The 13055-nt window shown below is 37.8% G+C and overlaps 1 protein-coding gene across 3 annotated transcripts in view; it reads left to right on the top strand.

Annotated features, from left to right (window-relative positions):
• Window positions 1-13055, top strand: part of epha3 (eph receptor A3) — a 135046-nt gene that overhangs the window by 58823 nt on the left and 63168 nt on the right. For all 3 annotated transcript variants that reach the window (XM_067410714.1, XM_067410715.1, XM_067410716.1), the window contains exons 4-5: window positions 6143-6298; window positions 12328-12663. In XM_067410714.1, the coding sequence (XP_067266815.1) occupies window positions 6143-6298; window positions 12328-12663 (492 nt within the window). The remainder of the gene's footprint in view (window positions 1-6142; window positions 6299-12327; window positions 12664-13055) is intronic.

Below are 13055 nucleotides of genomic sequence, written 5' to 3'. Positions count from 1 at the left end.
TCATTCCAAATCTGATTATTTGTGTATCCGATTGGAATCTGATCTAAAATTATTGATGTCCACACCGTATATCGCAACTGTTCAGATCCGATTTGTGCGTCCATGGTGCTTTTTAGTTTTCTGGAATATTTGCATTGGTTTCTATGGCAATGACATTGAGTTGATAGGTATACGCCAAAACAACAACAACCGCAACATAGAGGGGTTTGCAATACAGATGTTGACTTATTTACAACATGACAATGTGTAGCCACCGCTCTTTATTCCGTGCTGTCGTCTCTCCGCCAGTCTCAAAACATGTCATATTGCTAGTTTCTGCTCGTCCTGTACTTTGCAACAACACAGCCTTGTTTCTGCAGCGACTTTCAGAATGTTTCCTATAACAACGTCTGACGTTTATGTTTTACATTGCGTGAGAAAGTCACAAAAACCATGTGAAATGCGATCAGAGTGGTCAGACTGAAACGGACACAGCTTCTGAAGCTGACCAAGCTCGCTGTAAACTTGTGATGACTTTCTGACTTGTGATGCAGCCTGAATCATAATCACACCATGTTCGTTCCATTGACTAGAGGAGAACTGCCCACCCCCCAACTGCGCCTGGTTTCTCCCAAGGTTTTTTCCTCCATTCTGTCACCTGATGGAGTTTGGGTTCATTGCCACTGTCGGCTTTTCGCTTGCTTAGTTGGGGACAGTATTATTGACTTGACTGCACTGACACTATTGGATAAGAACTGAACTGAGTTGGATGGAGACATCACTGTTTTCTCCAGAGCTGCTATATATTACAATAAATTCCCTTGTTTGAGGTGTAACATAAAGCTCACATGATAAAATTCTGTCAATACGTATGTATATACTGTCCGTCATTTAATTATTTGCCAAATGACAGTAATTTTCTTCACATCTGCCATTTCCACAGCACAGATCCACAGCAGCCTTGCTGCCTAGACTTTGCTGTTATTTATCATCATCACTGTCCCATGTTCTCATTAGTTTGCTGGTAAATAGGGGAGTCTTAAGATGAAGTATGTAGTTTCTGCGACACTAGTGGCACCTTGCAGAATTACAAATTACAGCATATTTTGCAAACTCTCCTTTCAAGCATCATGCCTCCCTCAATTCAAACATCACAATCACAATCTTACAGGTGCTTGTGAAGGCATGTCTCAACAGGTAAATCTAAGCTACTTTCAATATAAGGTCCAACATATTAGGAAACTTTTAGCAACTGAATAGGTAACATTCTTGTCTAGAGCGAACGCGAGCATCTCGCTTATTATAAATCTATCCAACGTATCTGCATTAGGCTTTTTTTTTTTTTTTTTTGTATCTGAACAATGACACTATTTACTTTCACAGCCAAAATAAACAGTTTGAATCATTGAATCATTTTCTTATCACTGTAAAGCTGCTTTGAAACAATCTGTATTGTATTAAGCACTATATAAATAAAGGTGACTTGACTTAATTAAACTTTTGCAATAACTGACACATTGTAATACATTCAAAAGAGCTCTGTTATCAGCCCCACAGTTGAAATCAAAATGGATAAGCAATGAGAGCGGTTTACTCTTCATTTCATTGTTAAAACAATTGATTTTTCTATCCTATGGTAAGGTTTCTTTCACAGTTCTTTGTATTTACTCGACCGCCTCACCATCAAACATCGCCAAGATAGCAAAGAAAAGATCGACAAAGTAATAAGATCATCTCTCATATCCTTATTAAGGGTTGCTCTAGGGAGAGCATGTGTGTGTTCTTGTTAAGATCAAGTGCGTATGGAGCGTGTGCTGTGAGGCCTGGATGAGAAATCACCTCCGCGCCCCTCTGTAGCGGTCTCACTCCCTTCCCGTGCCTGTTAGCCCGGGAGTGAGCCCCAACGTCTCCTCGCAGCACACGTGTAATCAATAACAGCCCCCGAGCTCAGTCTCGCTCACACACACAAAGCGCTTCCACCTCAGCACGTCGTGTTAGACACACAAACTTATACATCATCCCACACTCAGCGCTCCCCAGAACATCTGAGGTGTTTGGATTACGTCGAGGAAGTGTAGGCATAGCTTTGGGTAATGTCATTCATAGCCTTTCACTGCAGTATGAGAGCTTGGAGAGATGAGAGGATGATGTCGTTGAGAGCCATTGGTTTCCCAGGCTTCTATTAAAGAGCTGTCAAGTGCAAGAGCTCTTATGACGGAAAGTGGGGCACCTTGCTCTTCATCATCACCTGCTTCACTGACCCAAGCGACTCTTTGTCTTGCATCTCCTTTGCTTATTTTTGGCCTGTGTAATTTATTTCTATTTATAAGTAACGCTCATCCCTTGTCAAGGGCGTCTCAAAATCAAAGCTGATTGGAAGAAAATACGTTTTTTTGTTCTCTGACCATCCACATAGAAAAGAAAATCCCAATTGAGATCTCAAATGTTTCTCCTAGAGAGCAAATGTACATTTTTTGCTTATTACATATTTTCCTGGGGAAAAAAATTCTACCATTTAGGTCTATTGTAATTCTCACCAGTGTTATTTTAATATTATACTATTTATAGTTAGTTATATAGCTAATGTAATTAATATAGTTAACTAATATAGTTAATATTTAGAATTTTTAAAAATTTAGTTGTGCTTTTATCATTTTTACTAGTTTTTTCATATTTCTTTTAATCTTTAGTTTTTGTTTTAGTAATTTTTTGTTACTTTAGTTTTATTTTTTAGTAACCTTATTTTATTTCAGTTTTATCAAAAACATTTTTTAATAGTTTTAGCTTTAGTTTTAGATTTGTGGATACGTTAGTTGAAGTTACAAGTTACCTATACCAAGTATAAACATTATATATTTATAAAAAAGTTATTATTCCATTATAGTAAAGTAAAAATTTAAAGTAGTTTAAATTAAACCAACATAACAAAACTGATTAAACCTTAGTTAGTTAATAAAACCATAAAATAAGACAATTAAATAATAGTAAATTTACTTAAATTAAATAGCACCCAAAAAATAAAACAAATTAAATATACCTTAGTAAATTAATTAAATTAAGTTGGACTGGCATAAGAAGATTTAGTTTAATTAGAAAGATAATTTAAATTTAAATATTAATATTAATATTAATTTGACCTAATCCAACTACATTGTGTTGACCCAATGATAACTTGAATGAAATAAATTACATTGTGTGTAAAAAAAAAGTTTGTAAAATAAATTAAAGGTAATTAATTCATTTTCTGGGTGTCTGAAAAAGCCACCTCTGAGCGATAAAATGTTCCTATGTGGTCCTCAGATCTACCTCAGGTCCACACAGGGGTTTTTATCACATTTGGGACTCTGTGTTTTCTGATTTGCAGAGGTAACAGTATGTTGGATTAGATTTCCTGTAACAAACGCTATTAAGAGCACCTAATTTTTTTTTTTTTTTTTCTTTTTTTCATCAGCCTCATTTTGTGCAGTCCCAAATGAAGGACCTCAGAGGAGAAACAGGTTAATGTAAACCTGCATTCTCATGCATCCCAGGTACTCTCCACACCACCTTCTGCTCACACTATGCATAAGAAAACCTCTCAGAAAAAAACAACAGGCATAGGTGTGCTGAAGTGGAGGGAATGTCTACTGTGAGATAATATACATAATAAACTTCACTGATATGTTGGAAGTAGATGCACACATCCCACCCAAGAAAGCCTTATTAAACGGTAAGATGGTCTTCTGCTGTATTCCCAGGGAAGAACCTGACCTTGCTGCTTCTATAATAATAAAGCCCCTTCAGTTTTCTTGCCCTGAAGTAGAATTCAATTGATTTTATGAAAACGGTGCTGACTTGAAGCTTTGGTTCAGCAACTGTATCAGGTATTGAACCTGCAAAAAGGGGAGTGGAATACAGATGTGTGTGTGAGCCCTAGTAATTAGCCAGCTCATCATCATTTTCCCTCTTCATTATGGGTAATGGAATGGGATTCTCATGAATAGGGATGGATGAACTGATGAGTACACTTTAATAGCAGAGATTTTTTTTTTTTTTTTTTTTAATTTGCATAATTCATGGAACAGCCACTGAATTTGACATTAAAGGAGCCTTTAAAAGTATTTTTAAACATACTTTATCACATATCTATGACTTTAGCCTCCAAAATTTGTCTCCTCCCCGAGGAAAATAGATTTCACAGTTATATTTCAGTCAAACTTAAACTTCAAACTTTAAACATAAGAATGTTCCTCCTAAAATTCCTGAGAATAGGACTACTAGTCATGTTGTTTTGAAAAATGTATTCCGTATTCAAGAAAGGTTTTCATTTAAAAATGTGACGTGGTCTAACCATTAAGTAAAACATAACATTCAACGTACATAACACATCTAATGTATACATCTTATATATACTGTAATATCACACCACATGACATTTTACAACCTGAACTAACTTTGCTGTTATAAACAGATTGTTTTAAGAGCATCATAGTACATAACATGTAGCCCTATCATACACCCGGCACAATGCAACGGCAGATGTGACGCAAGTGTTTTTTGCTAGTTTCAGCCCAACACAGTTATAATTTTCACGTCCAGTGCCACGTTGTTTAAATGGCAAATGCATTTGCGGCCATCTATTCGCCCATTGGCACACTGGTCTGAAAACGATGCGCATTCAGGTGCATTGTTGGTGCGCATTGCTATTTTGAGGCAATAGCAAATGGATTTTAAAGGGAATGGGTGATGTGATTCTGACTGGTTTATTGCACGTAATGCACAAAACACAATCATGACTCATTAAGAGACTAGGTACAACTTTTTTGCTGACCATTTTTTCAGTCGTTAAAGTAGCAAACGTTTCGGACATGCCCTAAGTGCACCAGCGCCATGCGCTAAGATCTTTAAAATAGGGCCTGCAGTCTTTTGTCATATATAGTTAAAAAGGTCTCAATTACTAGAATACAAAAAACATCTATGCTTCAGTTTGTGATCAAACTATCAAATATTTGTATGAAAAGTCGCCAGTTAGTAAACAGTTAGCGCCTCGGTTTGCCTTGTAACACGAAGCATTTGTAAACCATTGTAAATCATTTTAACATCTTTATTTAGAGCAGGTTGTCTCAATTCAAACGAGCCCACACAACATAACACAATGCCTAAACCTTGAGAAAATACTCATGGAGCGATATGACATGCTGCTTAGCTAAAGCAATAACACTTCCAGTATCCGATCACGTTGCAATGATGATTCAGTGTTTTCCAACAATTTTCCAACATTTCCAACATTCCAATTTGAGAGTTCTCAGGTATGGTGTGTAGGTGTAGAGACTAATTGGACACTGTTTCAAAGCTGGAGCACGCTTGATTTGAATTGATCACTCAGATTGACAGATCTTGATTTACCATAGACCATAGAATAGGAGCATACAGCTAAAACAGCACTGGAAGATCATCACACATCAACCAGAATCGTATTACTTGTTACTTATTTTATGTAATTATAAATATATTTGCTTTATTGTGGCATTTACACATGTAAGCAGTTATTTATTCTTCATTATGACATAAGGACAATTATATTACTCTGACACTTAATTAAAAATCTAAAAATAAAAATAATTGAAAAAAAAAGTTCATAATAGAAAAACGTGTATTCAAGTCATTTTATATATAAATTAAATTTTATGCATTTCTGAACAAATTACATCTGAACAAGTATAGTATGGAGCAATACAGTGAATTTGAATAGTACAGCTTAGATAATTTATTCATAAAATTTAATGAGAAACGTTTGAGTTCATAATTGAGACTTTAGACTGTGATATCTTTGCAAATATGAACAAAGTTGAAGACATCGTTGAGAAGCAGTCTCCATTTGCTCTCCTTTTAATCTTGTTGCCGTCTAGAAACAATATTTCTTTCCTATGAGGTCATAATGTTCAATCGCATATGCGTGTGGCCGACTGTACGCACATCTCAGCGCTGTTGGTACAGTTATTAGTTTGTTTAAGTCCATGCAGATGATTAAATGTCTTTCCATTGTGTCCGCTGATGCATATGGTCATGTGAAATGATTCGCTCCATTAAAAGTGGCAGCATAGTAATGGGGTAATGAATGGTCCTGTTGGCTAGAGTCTCACAGCATCCTAATTTGTCTTCCCTCTTGTTGTTGTCTCCACAGCCTGCCGGCCCGGCTTTTATAAGGCCTCCTCCGGTAACGTCAAGTGCTCCAAGTGTCCTCCGCACAGCTATACGCACCAGGAAGGCTCCGTCCACTGCGGCTGCGAGAAAAACTACTTCCGCGCGGAAGAAGATCCCGTATCTATGGCCTGTTCCCGTAAGTGTTGCTAACCCACATAAGTACATTTTCTCTAGATTCTATAGGTTTAACTTCACATTTAAAGTGAGAGGTGACATTTAAAAAGTGACATTTAAAGTTCACCCCAAAAAAAGAAATTTCTGTCATCATTTACTCACTCTTGTGTCATTCCAAATCTGTGGTACTTCCTTCTGTGGAACACACACACAAAAAAGATATTTTAAACAGTTTCAGTTTCCATTGACTTCCAATGAGTCAATGGAAACCGAAACATTTTGCGTATCAACATTCTTCAAAATGTCTTTTTTCATTTCAAAAGAAGATATTTTGATGAATGTTGATAAACAAACAGTTTCCCATTGTATTTTTTGCCAATAGATGTCAATGGAAAGCTAAACTGTTTAGTTACCAGCATCCTTCAAAATATCTTGTGTAATATTTTGTGTTCAGCAGAAGAGAGAAAATTACAAAATATCCACAAGCAGTTACAAGTTATGTTATTATACAGATAACTATTTATGTTACTTGAAGCAGCGTTCCTATTCGCCCTCAGAAGCGCCGCAGCTTTTTGAAGGATGATGTTTGTTCAAGGATTGATGAATTTGTGTTGGCTCATTCTGACAAAGCTTCCGATACCCCCTCTGCGGCCTTCAAGCTATCCCACAGAGAATAGTCCGTGTTTGCTTATTTTTAACCGTTTCAACCGATGGGCCTCCTCAGGTTTGCGCAGCGGAGCAAGCTAACCCATTCTCTTTTATGGAGAAGCACGCAGATGGTAGACAGATGCATGCAGCGACTGCCAAGCATTCCAAAACACATTATCCATAAATCATTGCATTGCTATCAGTGCTGATTCATATCACATAAAACCACCAAGAGCCTTATTGAATTCTGCGGCCAAGTTTAATAGGGTGTATCTTACGTGACATCCGAAGTAGTCAGCACGTCGGATCATACCACGCTCATGCGAGTCGCATTGTATTTTGGCTGTCAGAAGCAATACTGAGTCTTCATCTCCACTTTAGCACTCATTGCCAATGTTAGTTTAAGACTTTGATGGGTACAGTGAGAGGAAAAGTGCTTGCACAGAGTGTGCGACTTTAATTTCTCCACTTCATACTGTCATAGCCCTCGAGTTTATACATTTATCTTGATAGAATCTGCTCAGATGCAGGCAGTGGAACAGATACGCTTTAAGTGCAGCTCTGAGAGCGGAACTGCAATTAAAAGAAGACGATGCACGATATTATCTGAAATAATTGCGGAAGGTCAATTTGAGTTCTTCAGAGATGGTTTTTCTCACTGTTTTGACTGTATTCAGGTCATGGCTGCATTATACGCACAGTTATTCCGTGAATTATTGCTTTGTAAAATTTACAGTTTATGTTGCATTCTATGTCGTGTCAGTGAAGGTCGGCATTTAATCACTGTTGAACGTTTCAAAGGCATACATATTTATGCCTGTTTTTAGTACGTATAAATGGACTTGTTTATTTCTGCCTGTCTCCTTTTTTATGACCTCATAAAGGCGATATTCTGCAGCGTAAATCCTTGACGTGAGGAAAATGCCAACACCGGACATGTTATATAATTGTACCACTTATCAAAAGCGATGCAAACATCTCCCATATGTCATGGAGAGAATTTCATGGGTTTGTCATGTTGTGGTGGTGATTGTTCAGGTCCACTTTAATATGAAAGCTGTAGTCACACTTCTGCGAGCTGCTTGTCAGACTGAACTGTCTGTGTAACGGATGGCTTACCCTGGCACACCTCACATCCTCCCGCTAACAGCCGAGCCAGTCTGTTAACATTACCTGCTCACTGTGATTTCTATTAAATGTCAGGATCAAAGGACGCCTTGCTCTGGCAAAGATGTTACCTAGTGACATATAACTACTTTTTCCTCCATCCTATAAAAAGAGACTTTGTTTTATGTAATGCATTTTTTTTTTTTTTTTTTGATCTGTACTGGCACAGAAAGCCTCCTTTTTTATAATACTCATTTTTTATATGAAGGAAAGATCAGGGATGAGTTGTAAAATTGAAAGTCCACTATAATTTAAAATAGTAAAAGGGGTTGTTCAACCAAATATGAAAATGTTGTCATCATTTACTTACTCGTTATTTAGATTTGATTTGATTTAATCTATATTGCTATTTCTCAAAATTATTATTAATAGTTTTAGGTAATAATCTCATTGCTGCTCTTTGTAAAATAAAAGTGTTTGGTGATTTACAGGGCCAGGCTCCAAAAAGGACAAAAAAAGTAGTCTGTTTTCAACCAAGGATTCAATCAGATTTTCAAAATCTGAGATTTTAAAATAATCTTGGTTAATTAATTTAATACATCAACACTCATAGTTCATGTTTATATAAAGTTAGAAAACAAGCTGCTTTGTCATAAACATAAATACTAGAAGAAATATAGTATTTGGGGGGCCTTCAGATATTGTGTTGGACAGTAAGGGGCTTTCAAATCAAAGAGGTTGAGAACCATTGGTAATTAAACAATTAGTTCACTTTAAAATGAAAATTACCCCATGATTTACTCACCCTTCAGGCTATCCTATGTGTATATGACTTTCTTCTTTCTGATGAACACAATCAGAGTTATATGAATAAATATCCTGATGAATCCAAGCTTTATAATGGCAGTGAATGGGGTCTACAAGATTGAAGCTCAAGAAAGTGCTTCTATACAACATACTCCACACAGCTCTGGGGTGTTAATAAAGGTCTTCTGAAGCGCAGTGATGTATTTGTTTAAATAAGTTGAACATGGAAGGTGTAGGACATAGTGTAAGCGTTTTGAACTGCAAGAGGCATCACACTTTCTTCGTAAGTCTTTGCGGTCTGGCAGAAGCTAGATATTTTACTTTATAGTGTCTTAAATATGGATATTTTTCTTACACAAATACATCGCTTTACTTCAGAAGGCCTTTATTAACCCTCCGGTGCCATGTGGAGTATGTTTATGATGTATGGATGCACTTTTTTGTGCTTCAAATTTTAGCCCCCATTCACCCCAATTATAAACCTTGGACACGTTAGGATATTTATTAATATAACTCTGATTGTGTTAATCAGAAAGGAGAAAGTCATATACATCTAGGATGGCTGGAGGGTGAGTAAATCATGGGGTAATTTTAATTTTAAAGAGAGCTAATCCTTTAAGACTTATGTGGTATATTCTGTGACTTTTAAAGTTATACCATAGTTACATGTGAGGACCAGACTGATATTTAAGACATTCACTTAAAGTCTTTCCCTCCACAGGAGCTGGCAAATATGATTATAATTTATGAAATTATGTTTTTGAGTGAATTATTCCTTAAGGATTGTTGCTCTTCTTCCTAAAAGTGCTTTTAAAAAGGCCAGTGTGGTGAATCCTGTATTTGACCTTGAAGCTAAACGTCTGATTTATTGTCATGTCAGAATCAAGGGAAAGCAACAGGGAGTGTTCTGGAATGTTCCAGAGCGAATTTGTGGGGGAGATTCCTTTGTGTAATGTTCTATTTCTTAATGTAGTATCAAATCCTATCTCTCCCCCACTTTCCTTCTCAGACAAAATGTCTGTCAAAATGATTCTCAGGTTCAAGAGGCAGGAAACCTTCTCTGAGTTCCAGGGCTTCAGTGTGTGAATTCATGTCAAATCAAACCAACCAAACATTGTGCTCTCAATTTCTTACTTTACCACCATCTTTAAGGCAGATCTAGGAGGAATTTTATTTAATAATACCCAGAGGTCAGATATTAAATTCTCAGAATATTCTAATTGTTATTTATTACAATCTGGCTTTGATCTGGTGTCCATCTCCTTACTTGAATCTGAGATTTCACTCTTGTACACATATATGGAGAAGTCGTCACTTGATTTGTAGGCCTGCTATTTCAATCAGTATAGAGCCCGCTGGCCGCACTTCATACCCCATTTTTTTATCGGGACAATCTTTAAAGTTAATATAACAATCCAGTGAGGACACTTCTGAACTCTGGAATAATTTTAGAGGCTTTGCCAGCGTTTTAACAAGAGGAAGGACATGCCTGCCTAAATTCCGTATCCATCCATAACTGATGACTTTAACGATTAAACCCACACTTTTTAAAGTAAACGTACTTCACCAGAGGGATGTTTTATTGGTCTTTCATAGCTCATGAGATATAATGGAGTTCTCAGTTGTGTTTCATTTAAGTATAAACTTTGTCCCAGATGTTTCTCCTGTCATCCCTTAGGAAAAGAGACAAAATGAGACAGTTGCTTAGGCATTTTTTTAAATTTTTTTTTTACATGAAAATGTTAATGAACAATACAATAAATGAATATCTCAATTTAAAGTTGGCATGAAATGGAAGTTGCGATAGTCTTGCTTCCCTATTGTAACATACACTATATTGCCAAGTTTTGGGACGCCTGCCTTTACGTGCACATTAACTTTAATGACATCCCATTCTTAATCCGTAGGTTTTAACATGGAGTTGGCCCACCCTTTGCAGATATTACAGCTTCAACTCTTCTGGGAAGGCTTTCCACCAGGTTTAGGAGTGTGTTTATGGGAATGTTTGACCATTCTTCTAGAAGCGCATTTGTGAGGTCAGGCACTGATGTTGGACGAGAAGGCCTGGCTCACAGTCTCTGCTCTAATTCATCCCAAAGGTGTTCTGTCGGGTTGAGGTCAGGACTCTGTGCAGGCCAGTCAAGTTCCTCCACACCAAACTCGCTCATCCATGGACCTTGCTTTGTGCACTGGTGCGCAGTCATTCACAGGAAGGGGCCATCCCCAAACTGTTCCCACAAAGTTTGGAGCATGAAATTGTCTAAAATGTCTTGGTTTGCTGAAGCATTAAGAGTTCCTTTCACTGGAACTAAGGGGCCAAGCCCAAAAAAAAACAAAAAAAACACACCATAATCCCCCCTCCACCAATCTTTACACTTGGCACAATACAGTCAGGCAAGTACCATTCTCCTGGCAACCGCAAAACCCAGACTCGTTCATCGGAATGCCAGACAGATAAGCATGATTCATCACTACAGAGAACACATCTCCACTGCTCTAGAGTCCAGTGGCGGCGTGCTTTATACCACTGCATCCGACGCTTTCCATTGCACTTGATGATGTAAGGCTTGGATGCAGCTGCTCGGCCATGGAAACCCATTCCATGAAGCTCTCTACGCACTGTTCTTGAGCTAATCTGAGGTTTGTCGCTACTGACTCTGCAGAAAGTTGGCGACTTCTGCGCACTGTGTGCCTCAGCATGAGCTGACCCCGCTCTGTAATTTTACGTGGCCTACCACTTCGTGGCTGAGTTTCTGTTGTTCCCAATTGCTTCCACTTTGTTATGATACCACTAACAGTTGACCGTGGAATATTTAGTAGTGAGGAAATTTCATGAGTGGACTTATTGCACAGGTGGCAACCTATCACGGTACCACACTTGAATTCACTGAGCTCCTGAGAGCGACCCATTCTTTCACAAATGTTTGTAGAAACAGTCTGCATGCCTAGGTGCTTGATTTTATACACCTTTGGCCATGGAAGTGATTGGAACACCTGAATTCAATGATATGGAGGGGTGTCCCAATAATTTTGGCAATATAGTGTATATCCAAGTAACGCGGCTTCTCAAACAAAAAAATAAAAAATATGGGGCGGGACTTGATTTTGTACATTGGGAATTGATTGGATCGTTGGATCATTGTCATTGGCTATTGCTGTGATTTCACATGTTTGACAGGTTGTCCCACCCTCATCAGAGAAGAGGCAAGAAGGAAGGGAGGTTATTTTAATTAAAGATTACATGGGCACATGACAGTTTGCATGGATAAATCATTTATAATAAACACCACAATATTCCATAAAAAAATAAGTATTGTCAGTTTTGAGTTCATGGTGACTTTAATCTCTTTAAGTTTAGTTATTGGTTCACAGTGTCAGTGTTGGATATGCATTTCAGTACAGCACAAATAGATTTTAATTGTGTTGTACTATATATTTATAGCTTGATAAAAACGATGAGTAAATATATCATATATCTTTTTTCCACAGGACCCCCATCTGCCCCACGCAATGTGATCTCTGTCATTAATGAGACTTCAGTGATTCTAGACTGGAACTGGCCGGCTGACAGTGGAGGCAGGAAGGACGTGACATTTAACGTAGTGTGTAAGCGATGTTGGCCGGGTCCCAGACAATGCGAGCCCTGCAGAGGGGCTGTGCGCTTCCTGCCCCGTGCCTCTGGCCTCACTAACACGACAGTAACCATGGCAGACCTCCTGGCACACACCAACTACACCTTTGAGATTGAGGCCCAAAACGGAGTGTCCTCTCAGGCCCCCACGATCCGCCAGTATGCTGCTGTCACCATCACTACCAACCAAGCAGGTGAGTCTCTCATCCTAGCTGATCTTATTGTTAAAGGAATAGTTCAGTTCACAAATCTTCTGTCATCATGTTGTTCTGAATCCCTATGATGTTCTCTCGGTCGTGAAATACAAAACACAAAAGCTTCAAAATGACAAAAAGCCTCATAAATGTATTATAAAAGTCCATACGTATTAGGTACATATGATTCCAGTGCTTTTTTTTTTTTTTTTTTTGCTTTTTTGATTTAAGGAATTAAACACATATTTTTAAATCATTACCAATGGTGTTTTACCACAAATGGCATCAATTTGTCATTGTTTTAATACTTTTGTCATTATATATAGCAGGGGTGTCCAAACCTGCACCTGGAGAGCAATTGTCCTGCAGAATTTAGCTCCAACTTGCCTCAA

Source organism: Chanodichthys erythropterus, chromosome 14 (assembly GCF_024489055.1).
Source record: "Chanodichthys erythropterus isolate Z2021 chromosome 14, ASM2448905v1, whole genome shotgun sequence".
Lineage (NCBI taxonomy): Eukaryota > Metazoa > Chordata > Actinopteri > Cypriniformes > Xenocyprididae > Chanodichthys > Chanodichthys erythropterus.
The sequence above is the reverse complement of the archived record's forward strand: the minus strand, read 5'-3'. Positions and strand labels throughout refer to the sequence as shown.